Source organism: Gymnoscopelus microlampas, assembly GCF_963454915.1.
Source record: "Gymnoscopelus microlampas genome assembly, chromosome: 9".
Taxonomy (NCBI): Eukaryota; Metazoa; Chordata; class Actinopteri; order Myctophiformes; family Myctophidae; genus Gymnoscopelus; species Gymnoscopelus microlampas.
This window is the reverse complement of record NC_139946.1, coordinates 35915091-35940981: the sequence shown is the minus strand read 5'-3', so window position 1 is coordinate 35940981 and position 25891 is coordinate 35915091. Positions and strand designations below refer to the sequence as shown.

Below are 25891 nucleotides of genomic sequence, written 5' to 3'. Positions count from 1 at the left end.
CTTGTTTGGTGATATATAATACCCAGGAATCATTCCTAAACCGTGGTAGTGCTGCACTGCAAACAGGTCGGGGGGGGCTTATTGTCGGTATCAGCCAAGGACGCAGGAGTTTATCCCAGTTTCAATACACTAGATCCATAGAGTTAAAAATAAGGCTAGATCCCTAGGAGCTGGATTGCTGAGGTGCAGCGCAACACCTGCCATCAGCTCCCAGAACTTATATCAACAAATTGACAGAAATAAATGTTCCATAGATTTTTCATATTTCCACTTAACACTGTATTATATTTCATAGTAAAATGGGAGCATAATAAATTGTGAAAATAGCCTAACTACAAGCTCACAAGAGTTTGTAGATCTGATAATTTCACAATTATATATTTTTTTATAATCGTTTATTAATCAATGCAAAAGTTTGAAATAATTGTGCTATTGATTTGAAGTAATATCGCCCAGCCCTAGTGTCAAAAGCCTCCTGGTCAAACTCCATACACTTGGTTAGTAGTAACCCTATCGCTCTAGCTCTGTGAGACAACCCTGTAGCCCTAATACAGAGCGTTATGTAGATGGCAGGCTAGATCAGGGGTCTTAAACGTTTTCCCTGTTTAAGACCCCAAGGCTAGATGATACATCTCATGAAAGTTCAAACTGTATTTACCAGGGAGAGGCACAGATAATTCACATAACATGACAGAACCCGGAGCAAAAAAAGTACTGCTCAGTGCTCATTCATTGTTTTAAATTGTTAAATTGTTGTTATATTCAATAAACTATGAACATCACTTTCCATTTCATCAAGCTTCTATGAAGACATTTTAAATGCATGTCAAACCTCTCTTCTTCCTGTCATACGCTAAGCAGAATGAGCTACGCTCAAAAAGCAAACTGGATCACAACCAACAATGGCAACCCTAAATACCACAACTCAACCAACTTGTAGGTCATGTACAGGAAACATGGACTAGAAAGAAAATCCGCCATAGTTATAGTCAGGATGTGCAGTGGTATGTTTACCAGTTTTGGGATTACAGGTGTGCGCGTGTGTGTGTGTGTGTGTGTGTGTGTGTGTGTGTGTGTGTGTGTGTGTGTGTGTGTGTGTGTGTGTGTGTGTGTGTGTGTGTGTGTGTGTGTGTGTGTGTGTGTGTGTGTGTGTGTGTGTGTGTTGGTAGAAGGCGAGCTGGAGCAGGTGGTTTGAGGGGGCAAGAAAGATGTTGAAAACCCACTGGGTAAGAAACAAGTATAACTGGATACATTTCATCCCTCCTTGTTAAATGTGTTCACAATGGGGAGAAGAGCATTTAGTTTCATATGTACCAATCAAGAACTGGGCCAAACAGGTGCAGCACATTTGCTCGGTGTCATCAGCATATACTTTGGATTCTTTAGCCTTTCACAATTTTGTTAAGGTAAATTAAAAAGGTAAATTAAATACCCCTCAAAACTAGGAACTTACCACAACAAACAATTAAGTAAAGTGGGAAGGTAGGGTCGGCAACCAGGGGAATCAAAAAGGAGAAAAAACAGAACACATTTTAATAGGGTACTTACAGAGACTAACAAAAATAACTGATATTTAAAAAATACAGCATTACCAACAGCAAAGAATATGTCATTTTATTAGAAAAAAAAGAATGCAAGCTCTTTATGAAGGGTCTGGACCATGCACAGGCAGAGAAAGTAAAAGGAAGATGAGTGAAAGAAAAATACAGAGAAAAGAGACTTAGTAGCCCTAGAAACACGCCATTCAGAGCAACACACTCTCAACGTTGCTCCAAAATAAACAAAGAGTGCTCTGTCCATACCATGCAACAAACCATGAGGACACAACTCAAAAGTTAATACCTGTTAACAAAAGAATAGCATGAATGTAAATAAAAGTCAGGGGTCGATTTAGTGTGAACTTCTGAAACAAAATGGGGAAAATCAACGACCAATCAAAACCCAAAGGGATAAATCAAGTAATCTTAAGAGTACTGTGACAATTGAACCCTCTTGAATGTCAAAGTAAGCTGGCTCAGAAACTGGATCTGGCTTTGACCCAAATTGAGTTTCTATTACATTAACATGTTTTCAAAAGGCAAATGTAATTGTGTGTGTGTTGAACAACGGCCCAAGGCTGAACGGGGGAAGTGGAGAGTAGAGCCCTGTCGATATTAAAACGGTGCACTGAAATCGAACCCTGTGTCTGGGGATGAGATGAGATCAGTGGTGGAAAGCAACAAAGTTACTTACTCAAGTACAATTTTGAGGTACTTTTACATCATTTTTTCAATACTTTATACTTCTACAACATCTCAGAGGCAAGTATTGTACTTTTTTACTTTGTAGAGTTTTATTATTACTACAAAAAACACTTAACGCCTATTTTATACTTGGTCTATGCGACAATAGCCGATCTCATTGTGGGCTTGTAGATGGGCTATTTTCGAAAAAAATGTGAATGCAGGATTTTACCTTGCAACAGAGTATTTCTACATTGTGGTACTTCTACTTTTACTTAAGTAGAGACAATCAGAGTACTTTTTTTCCACCACTGGATGTGATATGAAGAGATGTGTCAGTGTGCCCAGTGAATGACAGTGGTCTGACCGACGTGCAGAATGATGGAGAATATGACGAGGGGGCGGGGTGCAGGTGATGCATTCAACCATAACATTTTGTCATTAGTGTCACACGCTGGCTCCCATGCAACTGCCTGCCAACACGGTCATGTTAAAGACAAGCTGCTCCTCCACAGTACGAGTAGGAAGAACAGAAGGAAGTGGAAGAGGAGGGGGCCGCCAGTACGTGGCAGTAAGGGTCCCAGGGGGGAGCAGACAGTCAGCATTGTCTGCAGATGTTAATGGATCGGATGTACAGTATGTAACACAGCAAAGAGAGCAACAAGACGCCCACGCGGAATGCGATTAAAAGATGAGAGTAAACAATAATGATAATAGTAGAGGGGGCCAAGCAGGAACCACCTACCTCCCAGCCAGTACTCTGTGTGACAAAGAGAACACAGGACATGTAAACAACCACACATACACACCCCCACACACACCTCCCCCCCGCCCCCATACACACACACACTGTCTAACGTTACATCCAGGAGAACCCGGTCTCCACTCTCCATGGAGTGAAACCAGATTACTCATGACCAAGCTGAAAGCATCATGGTTATTTCTTAATTATACGAAGAGTCATGAATCTTGTTCTGCTGATTCATGATCAATTTGAGTCCTTAACGGGTAAAAACTGAGAAAACCTGGGGCCAAAAAGTGTAACTTTACTTTGTCAATACTTCACAGTCACCAGCAATCCAAGAGACACACCTCAATTCCCACATGCACTCAACATTTCATACTTACTTTCATTCTAATCTCATGCAAGTCCCTTACACAGTAAAAATGCAAAGGAAACTCAACTGGCAACTCATATTGACATGTAAAGTTGCATCTGTGTTAAGAGCACTGTGTGGATTCAATCCATACATTCCAGGGAGATTCCCATTGCATTTGGTTCACCAGTGGCATCACAATTATGGTATGTGAGCTATTTTGAAGCAATGCAAAATACTCTAAATACTCAACAAAAGTTACAACTTTGATTGAGTATTTAGGACCAATGTTAAACTTAAAATAGTAATACTCATAGATCAGTAATGTATGATCTCAGATTGTTTTGTCCCATTTCAATAATACAAATTCCTTGTTGCCCATGACCACAACCTCAAATACATGTCTGTGTCAAAGCGTGCTTCTGTCAATTCTGGTTGACAATTAGGACACGAATTAAGTGCATATAGCGAGAAAATCATGTTTTTGTTCTTGCATGAAGAATCCAGAGGTCTGCTGGAGTTTATGAAGAGAAAGAGGTAAAAATAAAGACAACATACTGTATACACACGGTGTATGGATTTACCTGGTGGACGATTTTGCCAAAGGCTTCCTGTAGTTTACCATGTATGGTTGCTAGCTTCTTAGCATCTCTGTTGGCTTCATGGATAGGAATCAGTACCTTGTACACCTCATTCACTGCCTCGTACATGCCGGCCTGGGACCAAATAGGACAGAGTGGGATTTGGTAGTTTAATGAGAAGACGAGCCTGTTCTCTATAATGTAAGCCTTTTGGAGCTTCCAACCTCTCCAGAACATTTGATTCTGTGAATTACTTACAGAATCACTTGTACAGTAAGTACAGTATATTTGTTTATAATTCATGCAAGAAATTAAAATATAAAAGAAATAAACAATATATCTCACCATAGAGAAAGAGTGAGCACCCTGCTCCAGGAGTCCTACTAGGCCAGCCTCTGTGAAGTACTTCCCAGAACAGATGCCCTCCTCGTCTGGGGAAACCACGTCATCGGAGACCGCCGACTCTTCCAGCACATTGGACGAAATGTTCTGGAAGGCACATTTGCAAAGATAGACGATTGTTCACAAGGTCTGACGTCGGCAACAACACTACAGCTTCCATTGAGTTGACTATAATATTGCCTTTACCTGGAAGGTGACACAGCCAACGGGAAGGTACTTCCGGTCCTCCAGCATGCTGAGGTATTCCGCCACCAGGGCGGCGCTGTGCACCAGACACTGGGCAGCCTCGGCATGGTTGGTCCTCTCTGAGTGTTTCCCAGCCATGTTCTGGAGCCATGTCAACCGCAGGTCTGGAGAAGTCTGGTAACCCTTGGCAATCCTGGGACACAAACACACACACATTAAATACAGGACCCAAGCACATCTTTTACACACATTCAACTTACAGTACATGCACATGTGCAGTACACACAACATAGTTATGCTAGTTTAAGACAAATGGGTTTCCAGGGTGTGTGTGTGCGTGTGCACGTTCCTACCGGTACATGAGGTCTATGAGCATCTCAGGGTCTTCTTGATGCTCCTTCATCTTCACTGTGTCCGACAGGATCATGTGGAGGTTGAACACAAGATCCTGCACCTGAGAACGCAAAAGAGACCATTGTATTTAAAAACTACACTGGTGAACACAAGCGTTTAGCTGGACATCGCAGGACGTTCAAATTAAGAATCACATCCATCGATCACAATAAAACATTTAACTTGACTTTTAACCACTTAAAATTGCCAGTCTACAGGACCACAACTCACTGCAATATATATTATGACATTGTGATTTCCTATTTTCAATTTTGTGAAACTTTGTAAAATGTGTGTGACATTTTCTTTGCATTTTTGAACGTGCCCAAAATAGCTGTCTGCCAAGTGGTTAAATGACATAATCACATCAATCAATCCCTACAGTCTCCATCTGTACCTGATCAGGGAAGGTAGTCTCCCGCAGCTCCAGGTCTTCCTCACCGTAGGTGAGGATGGTCTTGAGGGAGCGACGCAAGAACTCCTCGTTGAAGTTCTGCGACGTCCCCACCAGCGAGGACAGGGACATGGTCACCTGCATCTTCACCCTGGCAAAGTTCTGGAGAAGCGACCGCACACACACACATGGAAAAACAAAAAGGAGAGTGTGTGAAGAGAGTATCAAGTAGATGGGTCCCTTTTTAAAGTTCTGAACAAGGGTTGTACTCACATTGCCAATCTCAAAGTTTTGCCTCATGAGGAGGTAGAGGGAGGCGCTGGCGTGCGCTCTGATGGTCCCGATGCTGCTGCTGCAGTTCCTCAGGAGACGCAGACACAGGTCAGCACACTGCTCCGTCTCCTCCTCAAACAGCAGCTCAGGGAACTGGACACACATATCAATACACAGTAAATACACAAAAACATACATATTATATATCGTTGCTGTCGGGCAGAAATCTTATCTTTTTGTGTTTTTTTCATAGATTAATGGTGATGGAAAGCCATATAAATGGCTTTCATGTTTAAACTAATACTGTACAAGTAGAAGAGCTAATACTAAATCTATGGATGGATTAATGGTCATTTTAGCACACACGCACGTGTGCCTGCACGCACGTGCACGTGCACACACACACACACACACACACACACACACACTCCAAAATTTGCCCTCAAAATGCCTAAACATGCCAAGATTTATGCTGGCTGGAACTCGAAGAAGAAAATGTATGCGTTTGGTAACGGTGAGTGCAGTGTGGTCTGACCTTAGACACCAGTGCCCTCTGTGTAGCGAAGCAGTGCTGCAGGTAGAGGGCGCTCTGGTTGCAGGCCATGCTGTGGAGGAGCACCTTCAGCACGCCTCCCAGGATGCTCTCCTTGGACTCTGTCACTGAAACCGTCTGGACACACACACACAGTTAGAAGGCATGATCATGGACAAAAACGCATAACAAAGTTCCCACCTGCCATGTACGTGTTTGCACTATGTATCCTTGAGAATAAGACTTAGAGTCACACACATGTGTGTGTGTGTGTGTGTGTGTGTGTGTGTGTGTGTGTGTGTGTGTGTGTGTGTGTGTGTGTGTGTGTGTGTGTGTGTGTGTGTTGTATACCTGTACAATTATTTCTAAAGTGTCGAGAATGATGAGGTTGGCCTCTGTTGCCAGGTTCCCATCAATAAGTGCTTCATGCTCCAACTCTGCTCTGGTCCTGAGAAACAAACAGGAGGTGAGTGTCTGATTTTCTACAGAACGCCTCCCCATCAGTGACTGTTAAACCCTTGAATGTCACAATGGCCTTAGAACCAGCACATTCAAGCCATTGCTCATGGGCAGGAGCATCTCTGTGAGCAATGTGTAAAAAAAAATGAAATAAAAGCTAATATAAGTGAGTTGAGTTTTAGTACCACTGCTGTCACGTAAAAACCTACATTTATTTCTATTTATAAACAGGACAGGAGTTTATGTACTCCTTTATGTACAGTACCAAGACATATTTCAGATGTTTCTTTACTCCATTCATTGGTGATGAGAGACTTTCATTGGACAGCAGTTTTTTTACTGTTCATGTGGAGTTTTACACACCTAACCTCCTCCTGGGCTCGTGCCTTGTTGTGTAGCAAGATGCTCTCTCTTAGCCTGCATGGCTCAGTCCTCAACCTTTTCAAAACGGTCCAAAACAAGCCACAGCAACAATGCACGTTGATGCACATTCCTTAGCTCCAGAGAGCAGCCAATCCCAAACCCATCACTTCCCTTACCAGGCGGTTAAGAAGCAGAGTGCACAAGGGGTTAACAACACTCACTGTTTCGAGGTTAAAAGGGAGGCGCTAATGGAGGATGTCACTTTTGCAAAGGTGCATTTGGACAAAGCGACTATTTCCTTGCTATGGGTTACACACCGGGGACAACCATTTTAGACCTAAAATAGTCTATTTTTTTCTTTTTTTAAAGGTTAAAATGGTAAAGTTCTAAGGTATGGCAGGTAAATAATATGCATCGGACTGTCTTACAGAGGAAACGCATATTATCATGAATCTATGATAAACAGCTTCCACCTACTATACTATCCCCTGCCTCAGCTACAGAAGCACACCAAGACCCCCACAATGAGAAGCACACTCGTTAAAAAGCACAACAGACCCACTGCAACCAGAGAAGCCCTGAGACAAGCACTGTTACCACCAGGGAGGGAAGGGAGGGTCAGAACCAGGCCCGGGGATTCTCTAATGGTGCATGTCAGGTGCATGTGTGAAATCGGGAGGTCAAACAGGGAAGAAATGACACCGTCTCCATGAGCTCTTCCAAGTAGCTAAAGCACTCACACTGGCTCCCGAGTCGGGAGCTTGATGCCCTAGTTCCCCGACAAGTTTGGAGCCAGCATGAACGGTTTTGTGCGTGGGAAGTATTGTTGTTGACAACTTTGATTCATTTCATGCTTGTGGTGACGATTTCCCGACTCCCCGCATGCAGGTGAACGCACCATAAACTGGGGACATGAAGCAGGAGGGAACTGAACGCAGCACACTGCAGATGTGGATCATACAATACCTGACTGATCTGTGGCTCCTATGTGCACACACAGCAACATGAGAGAACACATGGGAGGAGTGAGTCAACACAACAAACAGGCCCGATTTACAAAGGAACAGAAATAGACTCCCTTTTAAAACGGTATAAACTTTAGTGAAACAAAAAAAAGGGGGCAATATTGTAACTCTTCTAAATATAAATAAATAAGATGTTTTGTGGCAGCACAACATTTTTGTACTGTGTGTTTCATTGTAAAACCAGCTTAAGAGGAGGAAATATTATGATAAAGCGATGAATGGGCACAATACCTACATGAGATAGAATGATACTGCTGGATGAATGTTATTGTTATCATTTTAGTGCATTGTTGCATATGAGGAGTTTACAATGCGAGCACGGGTCTCCTCCGATACAGATTAAGTCACTAAACGCTTTGTTTCACCTGACAGTGAGGAGTGTCACCGTGAGGACGCGATACGTCTGGAGGAACACGCTATCATTCATATTCAATGTACCCCACTGACCAGGTGCCTTGTAGAAGTAGCAGCGACAGAGATCACCCTCCCCTGCCAGCTTCCCAGTCCCACCCATGTTCGTTGGAGTGCCCGTCCGGGCCGGATACACCACAGAGGATATAAATCCTTAGTCTCCGTCAGAGGCGTCATAAAAAACTACATAGTGGCAAAAAAGTGACCACATAAGCCCGATTTCAAAAATATAAAAAAATAGCCAATCTACAAGCTCACAACACATCGCAATGTGATGAGCTTGTAGATCGGTTATTTTTCATTTCTATTTTTTTGCCTGTAATGATAAACCCAAAATAGGGAGGCCAGTTTTAAAGTGATTAAGGAATGAATGGTTGCAGAAAGAAACAAGTGTCTATAGGTGTCCATCTAAATTCAGATTAATCTGCAAAAAACATTCAGAGGTGGAGATAATATGAATAAAAGACCAGATGTTTTAAATTAAATGCAAACGTTAGGGGCGACCCCCTAGCCCCAGGAACTCTACCCCTGTGCCACCCGGACACCCTGACCTTTTTTAATTATTGTTACAAAGTAAGCTGCTTACATTTCCTGTTTCAGACATGCTTCAGTCAGTGTTCAGTCACGTTCAAAATACATACAGTGTGATTAAACTATCCTCAGTGGCTGTTTTGTTTTGACATACTTGTCCATCTTTTCACTGTTCTGTCTCCAGTGGGTCATGTCCTTCCTCCAGCGCAGGTTCTCCTGACTGCCGAACGCACTGCCAGAGGGACTCCTCTCTGCGGGTTGGAGAGATTTCAATTCAACGCTTGTGCTTTCATGTACATAATCTGAGTGTATGCATACTGTGTGCATGATGTGTGGGAGTGAATCGTGTTCTAGGTCTGAGTTTATATTTGTCTGTCTGTGTGTTTGCATTTGTCTGTGTTTGCAATGTACACCCCTGTATGTGTGCATGTACACATCTGACATTTTCGTATGGATAGAAAGGTAAAGGGAGTATTCTTTGGTCCCCGGGGAAGGGGACATAGCTTTTACTGTCTATCTAGTTTCTGTATTCATGCACAACACCTTGTACAACAGTATACACAGTATACTGTAAATTAAGGCTTAAAGGAACACTTCACCCATTTTCAACGTATCATCATATAATTGGTCACTTTAAATAAATAAATAAGACTTCGGTCTTATCGGTCTGTGACTCAGAGGAGGGCTGTGGGCAGTTGCGAAACCTGCCTAGTGCCTACAAGTGACATCATCGGTAGGCAGGTTTGGGCATTACAAACAAGATTTTAAACGTTTTTATTTATTTAGTTAATGCAAGAGGAGCAATGGCCCTAATTCACTAAGCTGGTGGTAAATATGGGGTAAATAAAGTTCATAAAGGAGGGCGTATTTTCTGTACTAAAAAAATGACGTGCAATTCTCAAAGGGGTTCGTATATCCCTGAGACGTGCGTATGACCAGGTGTAGGACATGATTAATCTGGAAGGCTGCATCCAACAGCATCCCACTTCAACGTCACCATACTGAACAAAGTTGCTTGTAAATATTGGTAGCTGTGGGGTGCGGTTTTTTGGGCTTGTTGTAGTTGGTTATTTGGGCTTGCTTCACAATTGCTCAATTATTCTAACCGGTGGTTCTCAAATATCTTTATGTCATGGACCCCAAAGTTAATATGTAGGCTAATTTATCCCTATAAGTCCCATCTGAAAATGTTTTGTGCCAGCTGGAGCCCGTACCAGATTTGTATTGTTAGAATGTTTTAGAAATCTTCCAAATATTCCACATTTTATTTGAAGATTAAAAAAAAAAAAAAAGCAGATCTACAAGCTCACAACGGTTTAATTAAAGTGCTCATAATGGCCTAAGTGCCAGTTGCTTCTTTTGGGCTTGTTTTCCTAGATCTGGCTGCTTATTTCTCTCACAACATCTGGCAACGCTGATAAGTTCAACTCCTCCGCCCCTCTCGTCTAAAGATAACAGATGCGGTGTCGCATCGCCTTGACAACTTACTGTTCTGTCTGGTGGCAGATCACGTAATAAATGCTCTCATGTGTAATGAGAATAAAGAAGTTTACAAGGTTTAACCCCATTACCAAATAAAAGGCTAATAAAACGTGGAAAGAATATTATATACGCCTTTTCTAATGAACATTGCGCACCTTTACCGAGTTAAAAAGATGATGAAATCCAGCATACAAGTGGAACGCTGCTATCCGATTATGGACCAGAGCTTATTGATTACTTATTGATTAAATTAGTTAATTTTTGATTAAAATATCACTGTCCTACGTTGGAATGGGGAATGGATATTCTGGACACAGCTTTCATCCGCTATAGTTTCCTCATCAGATGGTAAGATTTATTAGGCTGTTGTGTGTGGCGTTCATGTGATCAATATACAGTAGAGTAGCCTACAGTAGGCTATTACAAATTAATACCGCAGCACGGACACTGGAGGTGCGTCAGTCCCTCCGCAGTTTCATTAAGGCATGATAGCCTATTTTCAATATTACGTGACACTTTGGCTGAGATGACTTGAGAATGTGCGCACCTCACGCTCAAAACACAGACCAAAAAACATTAATGAATCTGACTGCAGGTGTAGGATTTGTCTTAAACGCCGGTAAGTACAAAATATGGTCGTAAATCGCTTAGTGAATCGGGGCCAATGTCTTCTACTTCATGCTAACTTTCCAGGAAGAGAGGCTGTAGTTTCTATTAGCTTGGAATCCCCATTGATGATGATGCCATTAAGTGATTATAATCAGACTAAAGGATTTAGTTGATTATAAAAAATGTTTTTATTTGTATTTATATGTTTATGTATAAAATGTTATTATATATATTATTATATAAAAAAGTGCTTGATAGAATAATCGGCAAGAAAATAATTGATAGTTTCAGCCATATACGTGTGTGTGTGTGTGTGTGTGTGTGTGTGTGTGTGTGTGTGTGTGTGTGTGTGTGTGTGTGTGTGTGTGTGTGTGTGTGTGTGTGTGTGTGTGTGTGTGTGTGTGTCCTGGTGACCCTCACCCAGCTGTCCTCCTCGGCTGCGTCGGACCATCTCCTGCCTGGCCCCGATGCTTCCAAGGATGGCCTCCTCAAGCTTGGCCTTCATGTCCTTGGACTTCTTGAATGTCAGACTGTTCATGCGCTCAAACGCCTTCTTCCCCTGCATGGTGAACACAACATGGGCCTTTGTTTCCGCGAGGCAACAGAGGATGAACGGACGAACAGAGAAAACAGCAGCGAGCCAGGTTAATATCACAGCACAGCACAGCACACGGCAAGGCAAAGCAAAGCAGGTTAGTTACACTGTAAAATCCAGTGTGTTCATTTAACTCTGGAGACTGTACAAATGGAACTGTACAGTCACAGAGTAACACAAGTGTTCTTTTGGTTCCATTTGTACACTCTTAGTTCTTAATAGGTTCTGAGGATTTTACGGTGTAGCACATAAATGTGCAAAACGGAGCAGAGAGAACCTGCAGCATAGCAGCAAAAGGAAAACCCAGTTCATAGCAGCAAAAGGAGAACCCAATTCATAGCAACAAAAGGAGAACCCAATTCATAGCAGTAAAAGGAGAACCCAATTCATAGCAGCAAAAGGAACTAATAGAATGCAAGAAAACATAGTGTGGCATAGAAGAGACTGTGATACATGTAAAAGGGAGAGATTAAGGTAGGCTCTAATCCAGGAAATGGAAATAGCATTGGAGATATAAACGTATATGGTGTAGGAGGTATCTCAACAAATCGCTTCCCCACCACAAGAAAACAGCAAACAACTGAATATGAACAGAATGTAGTGTAAATATTGTATGGTAGGCAGTATGTGAAGCTAGGCTAGCAGGTTTTTAAAGAATAAGATCTCTCCCCAAATCCAAAACTCTTAGATTGAAAAGGTCACTTTGGCATTGTTGAATAATACATGATACATTAATGTATCATGTATAAAGTTAATGCAACCGTATCAAGGGTAATTTGATCTCTAGACTGTGCTACTACCCCCCCCCCCCCAACTGTTTACTGTACATATACGTTGTATTGCTACTCGTGTTGATGATGTCTTGTGTGTTATTGTATGTCTTTAAATGTCTCGATGAATTGAATACACAGGACCACAATGGGAACAAGCCCTTAAGGCTTTTTGTGTTATCCTTTTCGCACCATTGTATAACTGTGCCACTGTACTATTTGCAAACTGTTAATAAAGTATTCAATCAATCAATCAATCAATCAATCAATCAATCAAAGACAATTGAAAAAGGCTGTGGATGTTACCTTGTACTCAAAGCACGAAACACACAGGTAGAGGAGATCGAGCAGGCGGTTCAGCTGGGACACGGACAGGTCTGTGAACCACTTCTGCAGGACCATTTCATCAGCATTCTTCAGCACCCACAGCAGGCAGATCAACAGGCTGCGACTAGACTCTGCTGAGAAGGTACCATGTTGGCGACTTGCCTGGGGTCCAACAACAGTGGGGGCAGGGTTAAAGAAAGAGATGGGGAAAGAGAGAGAGAGAGAGAGAGAGAAGAGGTCTGATAAGGTTGGATACAGCGTAAAATATGGCCTGCATCTCATGTTCTTGTCTCCCTCCAACATCTTCCCTCTATACAGCCCAAACAGGAAGTTACCTGCGGGTTGAGTACGAAGCTGCTCGGTCGGGACATCGGGGGGACAGTGGAGGTGCCGGCTATCGCCATGGCGACGGTCTGGCTGATCATGCTGTTGGTGTCCCCTTCTGCCTCCTCCCCGTTGCCCCCGGCAGCTGCCCCCTGCGGACCACCAGGCCGACCCCACTGGTTATGATGGTCTGTTGGAAGGATAGCAAAATCGTTTAATTTTAGTTTTTCCTTTTTTTCCTGATGCCCGATATATTTGCCTACTGCATCGTGTCATGCACTAATTCACAAGCTCACAATGTGTGAGTTATGAGCTTGTAGATCTGCTATTTGTTTTTAATCGTGAAGATTTGTGCAAAAAAGCGAACGTATGTAACTCAAATTTTTGCTTCTGGGGGGGCCCTGGAACAAAATATTTTACAAATGTTTGCTTTGAAAATATATATATTCAAAGATATGTACAAATTTTCACAATTTTTATAAAATAGCAGATCTACAAGCTCATAGCGTGGCACTCGGTGCCGTGCTATGAGCTTGTACATCTGCTATTTTTGAATAGTCAAAGAAATCTAAAAAGACAGAGATGTGTTCCCGGATTGAATGGGTTAAAGGAAACAAAAAGAAAAGTTATGAATTAGCCTGAGGCCATTTCAGGTCGGCAGAACATTATGTCACAGAGCAACGGCCTTGGCATATAGAACCTTTTGATAACCTTTTGGTTCCCAAACGACAAGCTATGTACAGAAGGTACAGTACAGTTGCGATTATTTACACTGCTCAAGGTATTTCGTTGCATCATGTTTCAATCCTAGGCATGCGACGATTCACTCAACTCACGATAAGATTCTAATCACGATACTAGGTTCACGATACGATTTTTCACGATGTTTTAAACACAAAATTAGTTTCTAAACTTTTTTTTTAAATTTCTCTAACACAAATCCAGTATTTTCTTCTCTCTTTTTTTTACAATACTGTTTTCTCTTATCCTCTTTTCAATACAGTAGCAAATGACTGAAAACCCTTTCATCAATTCTCTTACAAAGATCCTGTATTTTCTTTTTTTCCTGCTGTTTGAATTGCGATAAATTTTTTTATTAAATTGATTTAAATTGTCACCAGTTTGAATCAATTTTAAATCGATTTACGATAAATCGTTACATGCCTATTCAATCCATATCAATAAGAACCAATGAAACCACTGGTTTATTTATTTAAAACCAACAACACAAAATATATCTGCAAGTATATCGTCTCTGTTGGGTGGAAACCTTACATGTCCAAAACAGTTTAGAGCTTGCAGATCTGCTTTTTGTGTGACGCTGTAGTATGCTCACGTAGGGCATTAATTCACGAAAAAAACACTTAAAAGTTAAAATATGGAGAGGTTTCTGCAATGATATCTGAGCCCACCTGTGAAGTCATGGAGCTGTGGCAGAGATTCCATGACGATACCAATGAGTGGCAGGTAGAGCGTGGCCACTCGGGCCTTGACCTCAGGGTCTGCGTAGCGCGGGTCTGAGTCATGACTGGACAGAAGGTTATGGACCACACTCACCACCTTCTTATGCAGCCCAAACATCCTAGAACAGAGAGCAAGAATGACAAGGAGATATGCAGAGAGAGAATGAGCCTTTATCAATAAAATATAAATGTCAAGATTTTTTTTTAAAAGAAGGAAATAGCTATAATAACTCACTAAGTCACCCAATGCATAAACACTCACAAGTCAACATGCACACACATCTGATCAATATACAGTACTGGTCCCTCATTGGCCCCGCCTTTGTGTGCATGACAACCAGTTTAATGGAAGGTTCTAGAACCACACACACACACACACACACACACACAAAAGTCAACGCAAAGTTGGCCTGTAAGTACACACAGTCTAAAAGTATACCAACCCGTCATTGTCTGGGTCCAGTATTACAGCCAACTCAGCCAGTACCAGGCCAGCCAGGTAGTGTTGTTCTCTGAAGGGGACAGACAGCTCAAACATGTTGGCTATCTTCTGGTCCTGGACGTGGGTGGAGAATCCAGAACTCTGCATGTAAAGAGCATGGAGAGAAATGAAGATAATGCACATTGTAATAAGAAAATGATTTTTCCACAGCTCATAATACTTTAGCACTCAGCTGACTGTTGTACACCAATCACAGCTCACCTCCCGCTGCTAAGCTCACGTTAGCACATTAGCACAACATTGACGCTCTGTTCACAAACTGCACACTCAGTGCACTTGCTATCCATAGCTATAGATTGCACAGGGAAGCCATGCCGTTATTAGTTCCCGTCTTGTTTTCTGTGATCACTACAACTGAAATTAATTTTCATAGTATTATTTGTTCAGTCCTAATACAGTAATATTAGTTCAATATATGAGGCAGATGACTATTAAAAAAAGGATGATCTTTGAAAAGATAAGGGCAAGTCACACCTATAATGATAACTAAAAAGAAAACTATAAACAATAATGATGTGAGCTTCCACACTGATGAACGAAAACATTACGCTTTGAACGTGAGAGATGGGTTGAACGTTACATGACGTCATGTCAATTTAGCTGGATTTTGATTGGCTGTCAGTGTTTCAATCATTCATCAAATCACTCTGAAAGTGTTCCAAATGATAACGTAGGCCAATGTTGTTATCGTTACAGTTGTGGAGTGGACTCTGCCGTCTACTTGAGTTAGAATGATTTTTTAAAAAGATAGTTATCATTAATTAACATTCTCGGTGTGGGTAAACTTTTAGTTGACACTTTGTATGTCTTTCTCTGTGTCTATCTGACCTGTGAAGTAGCTGAAGAGACAGAGGGAGACGGCGAGGCCGGTGGTGTGAGCAGGCTACAGGGCAGGTTAAGAGTGACGTAGTGCTCATGGCTGCAGACGATCCTCAGGAAGTCCAGCCTCAAAGACTCCAGCGTTGGGTTCTGCAGGGCGTAAAGCTTCGTGGACACCTGGAGATGAGCAGAAACAGAGAGGATCACATTAAACATGGCTACACACCCATCAGGTCAAATACAAGGGGAAAAGGAACGACTGTACACAAAAACTACATGAGAATTTGAAGGAAAAAGGGAATTGGAGTTATCTACGCCAGACCGAAGGAGATTATGCGTGCATGTGTGTGTCTGTCCACAGCTATTCAATTCCTGAATATCTTTCAAACCGGTCAACGACAACCATGTGATTTATTTTAAATATACAGGGATCCACGTATCTCCATATTTAGTCAATTGTATGGTAGTGGGCATCGCACTGGGTACTCTGACAAGGGTACAACAAGTTAAACAGGTATTCCATAAACAGGAGTAGTTTGCAAGTTATTGCATCAGACAGTGTTAATAGTTTAAGTATTATTATTGGGGTGTGCCTTATGGCTGAGATTTGTTTGCTCCATTGCGTGCACCTTTCTAGTCTGTTTTGATTTTGAAGGCAAACGCCTGTACTCTTTTAATAGAAAATGTGTGTGTGTGTGTGTGTGTGTGTGTGTGTGTGTGGGTGTGTGTGTAATTTCCGACCTGTTTCCAGTATGTCTTGATAAGGGTGAAGACAAAGCCTCTGTCCATGACTGACAGCAAGTCATTGAGAAAGAAAGCCAGACTAGTGTTGAGCCTCTCCACCAATTCCAGATCCTGTTCAGACCAACAACACAAGATTAGGAATCAAGTCATTATTTTCATATGGGACGGATTGCTGGATTCTGCCATTAGTTACCTTCTGGAAACGAGAGACAATGTCACCAGCGATGGTGCTGACCAGGGCAGTGATGTCGTCCATGAAGCGTTCGGGGAAACGGTTCTTCCTGGGAGACTCTAGTCGCTCGGCAAAGTACAGGTGTTGGATGATGCTTTTCACCTAAGGTCAGGGAGTTGAACACTTATTTTGGGGGCGGATATGTGGTCCAATAACGATTCACAAACAAATACTGGAGATATGTGGGGGTAATTCAAGTCAAACCAGGACATAACCTTAACTTGTTTACACACAGCACATATTTTAACCAGTTACATTTTGTTCAGACGTAGCAAAAAATGCTAAAATAAATGTTTTGTTCAAATTTGACGTGTACGCTACAGTAGTCTTGTTTCATACCATGAGTTCAAAGAAGAACCAGGCCTGCTGGAGAGCACCCTCCCTGACGCTGCCACTGCTCACCACCCACTGGAGAGCCAACTCCTCGTGGAAGAGCTGGTGGAGACGGAAGGAGGCAGGAAGGCAAAGAGAGTGGAAAAGACAAAGATGTGAGGCACCGTGTCAAAAGTATAGCCGACTACCTCATCCAGTGGATCTTCATTATATCTACATAAAGCTACTGATTATGCATTTTAGGGGTTTCAAAATGTATTACCTTTACATGACATACAGTACGATTATGCTGCGTTTCTCCACATACCAGTCCCTGCACCGCCCCGCCTGCATGTGCCATCATTTCCATATACAAGGACCCGGGCCAAAGTGGGCTCAGTGGGGCCGAAAGGGTCCGAAAAGGGTGCCAATTTTGGCCCCACTCCCAGAGAAGTCTGAGGCAGGCCAAACAGGGCCAAACCGGTGACATGTAACGCTGCTTGCTACTGATTGGCTGTGGGAATTATGTTTCGGTAGACAAAAGTGAGGACTGTATTTCTCTCCCCCAGGACATCAGAACATGTATATAGTTTGCTGCGATTTTGGTTTTTATATGTACATATATTTTACACTGAATTTTCTGTGATTTTCACTCAATGTGCTGTGATTTGTTTACATCTGTTGTTAATAAAACACTAAACCGTTTTATTAACCTTTGGCTCCATTTTTACACTCTGTTTACAGACCTGTAAGGGTCCATTTGATTTGTACGGATAGCTGGAGTACTGCCTGCACAGGTGATTTGCATTTGTGTACAGGACAATTGGCCACTTACATTACATTCTTAGGCAAGAAACAACAAATGTACTTACATTACAAAGGAGTGTCAATGACCGTAGTCTGCTCTGCGTAGCTGTGGATTTGAGAGGGGGGAGGCCTACTATATTGTGCTAAGGAAACGGGAGATATTTTGGATGCTGGTCCGTGTGAGGCTGTGCGAGGCCATAAGGTGCGGTGTGGTGCTGGGATGGTAAGTGGAAACGCAGCATAGACAGAGTAATAGTCATAAGGAGAGCTCTATGGTTTCATGATTAAACTTGCTTACTACTACAAGTCAAATTAGATACACCCCTCTGTGAACTGTGTAAAATTTACCTAGAAGACAGGTGGTACCCGAATTAACTCCCATCAAACCCCAATTAACAACAATGCTAATCAATTAATTATAACTAAAATATGTGTATCTATCTATCTTGATCTATTCAATCTATGAACAAAAACAATAAAATAAAATAAAAATACAGTCCAGTAGTGCTCCTGTGTCTAGCAAAACTGAAAAGGGTGTCTTGGTTAAAGAAAAAGTGAGGTTTCACAAATAAAACGATATCCATAAGGATTAAAGTTAGTGATACAAACTTAAATCATACACACAAGATTCACATTTATGTGCAACTCTCATATCACTTTAAAGACATGATGAAAATGCACTCGTCTCTCTCGACAAATAAAGATTAGATAGAATATATTAACCCCTACAGTGAAACACAGTCATACATCATTGCTATGGTGAAGCAAGAGTGCATTTTTCTTCATTCCTTTGAAGTTTTATGGACTGATAAATTGCACCCGATTTTGGGTATGCATTCTCATCACAGCCAACCCGTATACATTCAGAACAAGAGGCAGAACAGAGACATTCGGCATCCGACAAGACTCGACAACCACCACATACGACATTGACCGATTCAGAGGCACACATCCACAGACAAAACAAAGGGAGGAGGCAAGAACAAGATGGGGGTCAAGGTCGAGGGGTTGGCTCCTCCCCCCCTGTGCAAATTGGCTCTACCTTTTTGGTGGGCAACCGTCCTGTTAAAGTTTGCAAGAAACTGGCGCTCTCGGTGTGCGAAGACATGCGATTGCCACATCGCTCCATGGCCTATGGATGGGATGAATGGAACGATGACAAACAAGGTTAGTGGAGGAGCAACAGGAGAGTGGGGTTGCACCTCCTTCTCCTCCTCCTGACACACACACACACACACACATATGCACTCACACAACAAGCTTGCGATACGTACATGTTTATCACACATGAACACACAGAACAATTAGACAGGACAGGGGCACAGCTTAAAATTGGTTTATACTTCATCATACACCAAGCTCACAACACGTCACGACGCGCTGTGAGCTTGTAGACTATCTATTATTGGCAATTGACACCATTGTACGATGGAGTATAAATTAAGCTTTCCTGCTAGAGTTAACCCCATAATGTGTACAGCCTCACTAATGGGAGTCCGGTAAAATTAAAACATGACTAGCCATGCAAAGTGTGGCATAAATGGCTGCACAAGGCCTGCAGAGATCAAATCTGGGATGTTTGCTTTTACCTGATGGCATCCATTCACTGTCATTCTGCATCCCGCTTATTAGCGGATTACTTAATTAAAATAGGAATACAAAATGACGAAAGTAAAAGGAGAGCTAATGAGGAGGGCCATGTTACTGGGTAGTTTACAACTGCTCTATACAAAAAGGCACACTATGTACGTACATCTGCTGTCAATGCAGGAGAATGTATTTTAACATCAAATAAGAACTGCAGCTGCAGAAGAAAGCTGTATGTATATAATGTTTACAAATGCATTGAAAATGTATCAATATTAGTAAACTGTGGACAATAGTGAATGTTCTTCTAAGTCATGGCTTGACATGACAACCTAAAACTCAACCTAAAATGACAAAAGACATCACGTTATGAATATTGACAAGACAAAACCATATGGATACTCACACACAAACTCACACACACCCCTGTGCGCGTGCACACATGCACGCACACACACGCACACGCTCCAGCCACTGAGAGTTCTATGGTTAGTGAGGTCTATGGTTAGATCCACACAACATGCTCCAGCCACTGTGAGTTCTATGGTTAGTTGGGGGTCATGCAGGTATGAAAGTGGAGAGTATGGGGTTAAAAACAAGAGAGGCAGATATGCTGTATATAATATATGCAGTATCTGTTGGTAGTAGAAGAAGGAAAGAGAAGAGCTGAAATAAAAGCTAATGCTCCAGCCTCTCCACTGCCAATGGAAGACTAGATGTGACACTATGCTGTTCTCCCCACTGCTCCAAAAATGCTCTTGATTAAGCCTTCTCTATAGGCGTTGCTACTATAAGCCATCGCTGCAGAATGTCAAATGGTTTACAGGGAAGTTTAAATGTGGAGAGCGAAGTAAACTACAGGGAATGTACTGTATTTCATAATTTGTGGCTATGACTTCAGGTGGATTGAAAAGGGACTCTAGAATTAGGATTTTATACTAAATCCAGCACCCCTAGAGAAAGAAAGGTGTTGGATTTAGGAGTGCAACAGTTGATAGAGCTAATTGCTTTAATCAATTACAAAAAAAGATGTATTTTCTTTTAAATAGCCGATCCACAAGGTCACAATGCGTCACATCATGACATGAGCTTGAAGATCTTGCCATTTCAGCAATTGTTTAGGATACCGTTATACAACAAAGTATAACATATGGCTTACGTGGTTAATCATACTAATCAATTTAGTTGACTATTAAAAGAAGATACAGTTTGTTTGTGTCGTATCCTTGGAAAACACTTCTCGATTACTCAATTAATCAAAAGAATAATAGCTAAGAAAATAATTTGGGTACACTAAACAAGAAGGGATAAAAGGGATGATAGACGAAACACTAAAGATGGCAGTTTAATGGTTGATGGAGACGGCTGTGACTCCCATGTGAGGGGTGTGGAATCATGGGAGAGGGGTGGAGGTGTTGTGGGTAAGGGTTTCACAGAACTGTGATATTTTCAAGTTATGGTCTTGTTCATTTTTGCTTTTGCAGTGCACCAGGCACTCGTTCCATGCAGGTTAGAGGCAAGGGGTTTTATAAGACGTTACCAAGTTATTATTAATTTCTTTTGCAGGTTTCAGTGTTTGACATTTCATTATCTCCAATGCTTTGCTGCCGTGATATTTGTTATGCAAATAAAGTGAACCTTTACTATTTTGAAGAAACAGCGTATTTACTAGGTATGTAGTAACTATGCAGGGAATATCTAAATTATTAAGACAGTAGCTTTTGACTAGTACGGTATTTTCCGCACTATAAGGCGCATCTGAGTATAAGGCGCACCTTCAATAAATGTATTATTTTCATATATAGGGCGCACCGCATTATAAGGGGAATCCGCACTATAAGGCGCACTGACGGTGTGCCTTATAGTGTGGAAAATACGGTACAAATAGATGATGCCAATATTAAGTGAGCCTCCATGTGGAATTACTGTCTTCGGAAAATATATTAAAAAAACATACCTAAAGGTCCCAAATTATCTGAAATATAGAATTCCTTCCTTCTCCCACAGACCAAATTCACATGGCATCCATTTTGCATCGGTTTTCCACCCTGAGTCACTGTGTAAAACGTAAAAAGTCGCTGTGTAAAATGTGAAAAGTAATGATGTATTGGTGCGTTTACACTTTCTTTTTTTCCCCGCTCCATTCATTTTCTAAGGAGCAGGCAAAATTGCAGGGCAAAGGAACTTCAGATTGGAAGCAGCGCTGGGGGAAGCGTGAAGAGGCATAAAAAACTGTTGGTCCTGCTCAACTATGAGAAACGTCTTTAGCAGGGCGACAACCAATCACCACGTAGCAACCGTTTCCACATTGAGTGACATTCGACAACACTTCAGATGGACTGCTGAATACAGTCGCAAATATTAATTACAAAGTTTTAACCAAGAAGTTGTAAGTGTGAAATTAGTCAAGATTGAGCAACTACATGGTCCAAATCTTGACTAAAATGTTCATCGAATTTAGAAATAAGCTGTCAAAAATGGACAGCGAGTCTCTGTGTATCTCCTGCGAACAGTCCTGTCCTGGACAACTGCTGCAATGACAGCAGGAACTCTGCTAGGAAAGGGCCCGGCCTGGACGCAACTCCCCTATGGCCATATTTATTCATAGGTCTGCATTTAAGAGAATACAAACATGAAGTAACTACAGCATGAACAAACAAAACCAAAGTTTTGTGCTGATAAACTACTATTGTTCCTGTCATACTTTCATTTTACATACATACATTTTACCAATGTTGATTTGACACAGCCTACAGCTGCCGACTGTAACCTCTATATTTTATATGTATGTAATATATAATTACATGGTGTTTGCTATATTAATCATGCAGTTGCATGTTTGCATTTTCCTAAATTCAGACCTATTAATAGCCTATGTCACTGTCAGTTAGGGAGTCGTGATCCAGACAGGTCAAGGAAGCAGCCATCCCCAGCAGCAGTGCTGAGAGGCGGACAGGAGGAACACAGAGGCTTGATGTCTGTCTATTACAGCTTACACAATCTTGATGGATTGATCAAAATGTGGTACTTTCCATACATGAGTGTATTTGTGTCCGATAGATTTCCGTCAATCTCAAGTGCATGTGCGACATGCCCACCGTCATGCTATGCCCACAGGCGTCATGCGTTTGAGCGATGCACGCGTGACGCTCAGTGTAAACGTCATGTGTAAACGCACCGTAAGAGTTAAATGGTTGCCGTATGAATATGGTCTGTTGAGGTCAGACAAGTCTATTAACCCATTAAAACCGGGAAAGCATCTGTGTAACCGCTTTAACCATTATTTTATACTTTGGCTATTTAAAAATAGCAGATACTATACAAGCTCTGCTATTTTTGGAAAATCTTGAACATTTTTGCAAATCTTTTAATATGTATATATTTTTAAAGCAAACATTTTGAACTCAAATATTTGCTACTGGAGGTCCCTGGAACATAATATTTTGAGATGGGGGTCCGCGGCCAAATACATATAATTTTGGGGGTCCTTTAAATTGAAAAGTTTGAGCACCACTGATATAGCAACAGAACACTTTTCAGGATTTAGAAAACATTAGTTAGGATTTAGAAAACATTTGTAGAATCAGCCTCAGGTCGTAATGGGTTAAGCTGGCATAGTGCAATAACCAAAAGTGTGCAGACCAAAAGTGAAAAGCATCACAGCATGTCTGCATGGTGAACGGTGAAGCAGGGTGAGTTATTTCTGCAGTGAGACTGAAGGGGGAGGACGGGGCGTTTGTTAAACCACCTGCATGGTTTCTGGAGCCGACCCAGGGCTGGATCCCCAAGGGGCGCTCTTACAGCCCATGGTGTGCACCCACGAGTTGGAGCGGTCTAGGCCCTAGGGGTGCCCGAGGTCAAAGGGCACAGGACAGGCAGGAGGCAAGGGAACACGCGAGCAGCACAGGGGGGGAAGGAGGCAAGGAACAGTAACAGGTTAAGTAGGACTGCAGGAAGAGACACCAAGGGGCCCAAACAAAGGTTAGCCATCAGTTATTAAAAAGCTCCAGTAATTATCACACAGGGGGACAGTTGATTTTCAGGCAGAGCAAGCCAAAAAGCAACACTCCGTCAGAGACGAGAGAAGACGGCTTTAGTTGAGAAGTAGCAGAAAAGGCAACATTCGTCAAACAAGGGGGCAGCATCCATCACAGTTACAGTACATGTTAACAAGGGCACAATATGACTCACTCATCACTACTCAAATACTTTTGGGGTCACAAGGGAAAAAACAGTTCAAAGTGGCAAACACATTCTAATAACCAAAATATATAACAAATGAAACTTAAACTAAAATAACGGGACAAAATTACGAAATAAGTGGATATGAAGAGGTCAGTAAGTCCTGTATTTTTATGACTTAATCATGTGATCATGTGTTAGAATAGTGTGTGTGTGTGTGTGTGTGTGTGTGTGTGTGTGTGTGTGTGTGTGTGTGTGTGTGTGTGTGTGTGTGTGTGTGTGTGTGTGTGTGTGTGTGTGTGTGTGTGTTTACGTGGGTGTCCAGGTATACATGTGTCATGTGTCAGGTTGCTGTTACAGGGGTTAGAGAGATAAGATGTCCTATCTGATGTTTGCCTGTTGGCTATATGGTTTTACATGTTGACTGTGGACATTCAGGTCATCCTTTTTGCCCCAAATCCACAGGTGCTCTGTTAGTTTAACGGGTATCTGTTCAAAAGTGAAATATATACAAATCTGATTTCTATCAATGGAAATTCAACTAGCTTAATGGCTGCATGAGTGCATGGCTAGTATTTTCAGTCTGGGTTACCATTACATTGTCTTCTGGCACTAATAACATTAACATAGCAGCATATCTCTCTAATTCAAGACAGTGCTTGTGTTTGAGTGCCTCTCTGAAGTCCTGACACAAGTATAACTGTCTGTACCCCAAAAGTATTCAGAGACAAACAACTCAAAATGCTATTATGCGGTATTAAACCACATGAACACTAGCGTATTCTCAGGTGAACATTCTGCAAAAATAGCATATCTACAAGCTTGTAGATCGGCTATTTTCGGTAAAGAGATTTGGTATAGAGGGGGGAAAAGGAGGGGGCCTAGTATAGACCCCTGGGGGACCCCAGTCAAGCAAGTATATATTGTATTGGGTTTAAGTGGTAAACAGACATTGGACCGACTTACCTTGCTGCCAATGATGGAGCGGACCTCATCGTCAGGGGAGGTGGGTGTGCCGGAGATGTCCGGGTTACTGTTGCTAAGGCTACGGGAGCGGTTGAGGTTGAGGCTGGCGGGTCTGACAGCAGAACGAGCCATGGTGGCATAGTGGACTGAACCCCCCAGACCTCCAGGGCCTGGACAAGAAACACAGAGGAAATGAGAAGATAACTTCACGGCCCAGGCTTTCATTTACATGGGTAAATACCTGAACCATTTAAATAAAATATATACTATATATATATTGGACTTGAATGCAATTGTTTTACTTCACAGCGTAGTGAAAATGACTATTATTATGAATATTTGGCAGGCAAAATAAAAAGACGGTATATGAAAAAGACTAGTGTGAATCAGGTTCTGTATCCTTGTACTCTGCGAATTGTATTGGAAGGTTTCAAAATAGGTAAGCAACATCATCAATTACATGGGTCAGATGAAACACTGTAAGCCTCTTTCCCACGTACAATCCATAACATTGCTGGATATAAAATACCCAGCAAAGGCAGTGGATATGAAGTCATTCACACATTGGCCTCCTTCAAGAAGAAGTTCTGTATAAGGTTCTGTTCCAACATTAGATGACTGTTAGGGATACAGTAGGTAATGCTCCTGTGAGAGGTGTCTTATGCCTGATTTAGACGGTTGCACACTGTCACGCTACGCTTTGAGGGTGTAGATGAGCTATTTTTGTGAGCGACACCAGTCCGCAACTACTGTAAGTATAAGTCAACCTTAAACCATGTGCGACTAGACAACAAGATTGCCAAAAACTATTAACAAACTAAAATCCTCCCTTGGACGCAGTCAGTAAAAAAAAATTAATTAAAAATGTTCCACGTGGAAGATGTTAAATTGAGACAACTTTAAGTGCACATGATATCACTGTCACTGACAAATGGTGAGTGTCTGCTGCATGCTCGCTGCACTGGCATCTTGTCTGTGTAAAACTAGGAAATACCACGGTGTGCACTAACTAAGAAAATAAGAGCAAGAATCAGAAGAGAAAATAAATCTCAGCAAGGAGTGATGTACCTGTTGAGGTCAAGGTGGAGTCTGTGGGCAGGCAGGCAAGCGGTGCACATGGTGGATGTAGAGGGGAAAAATGCAAAACGGAAAAGGCAAAAGAAAGGAAAGAAACAATAAAAGATGGTAGATAAATGTTTTGACGTTAGATGGCCGGTGAAGATGAGCTGTGGGTCGACATTGGAAGGGGGTTAAGATGCCATGCACATAGCGGGAGAAAAGGACATGCAGAATGAAACTCG

The 25891-nt window shown here is 41.9% G+C and overlaps 1 protein-coding gene across 11 annotated transcripts in view; it reads right to left on the bottom strand.

Annotated features, from left to right (window-relative positions):
* dock7 (dedicator of cytokinesis 7) overlaps nucleotides 1-25891 on the bottom strand; it is a 66937-nt gene that overhangs the window by 7108 nt on the left and 33938 nt on the right. For 3 of the 11 annotated variants that reach the window (XM_084067479.1, XM_084067484.1, XM_084067489.1), the window contains 24 exons: nucleotides 25659-25679; nucleotides 24591-24760; nucleotides 18898-18987; nucleotides 17076-17171; nucleotides 16698-16838; nucleotides 16502-16615; nucleotides 15770-15937; nucleotides 14883-15022; nucleotides 14389-14558; nucleotides 12988-13166; nucleotides 12632-12814; nucleotides 11381-11519; nucleotides 9024-9120; nucleotides 7869-7886; nucleotides 6903-6977; nucleotides 6432-6528; nucleotides 6084-6218; nucleotides 5549-5701; nucleotides 5279-5437; nucleotides 4842-4942; nucleotides 4489-4681; nucleotides 4246-4389; nucleotides 3904-4035; nucleotides 2968-2982 (listed from right to left, as the gene is read on the bottom strand). In XM_084067479.1, coding sequence (XP_083923605.1) covers nucleotides 2968-2982; nucleotides 3904-4035; nucleotides 4246-4389; nucleotides 4489-4681; nucleotides 4842-4942; nucleotides 5279-5437; nucleotides 5549-5701; nucleotides 6084-6218; nucleotides 6432-6528; nucleotides 6903-6977; nucleotides 7869-7886; nucleotides 9024-9120; nucleotides 11381-11519; nucleotides 12632-12814; nucleotides 12988-13166; nucleotides 14389-14558; nucleotides 14883-15022; nucleotides 15770-15937; nucleotides 16502-16615; nucleotides 16698-16838; nucleotides 17076-17171; nucleotides 18898-18987; nucleotides 24591-24760; nucleotides 25659-25679 — 2930 coding nt within the window. The remainder of the gene's footprint in view (nucleotides 1-2967; nucleotides 2983-3903; nucleotides 4036-4245; nucleotides 4390-4488; nucleotides 4682-4841; nucleotides 4943-5278; nucleotides 5438-5548; nucleotides 5702-6083; nucleotides 6219-6431; nucleotides 6529-6902; nucleotides 6978-7868; nucleotides 7887-9023; nucleotides 9121-11380; nucleotides 11520-12631; nucleotides 12815-12987; nucleotides 13167-14388; nucleotides 14559-14882; nucleotides 15023-15769; nucleotides 15938-16501; nucleotides 16616-16697; nucleotides 16839-17075; nucleotides 17172-18897; nucleotides 18988-24590; nucleotides 24761-25658; nucleotides 25680-25891) is intronic. The other 8 variants (XM_084067482.1, XM_084067485.1, XM_084067483.1 and 5 more) reach the window with 8 other exon arrangements.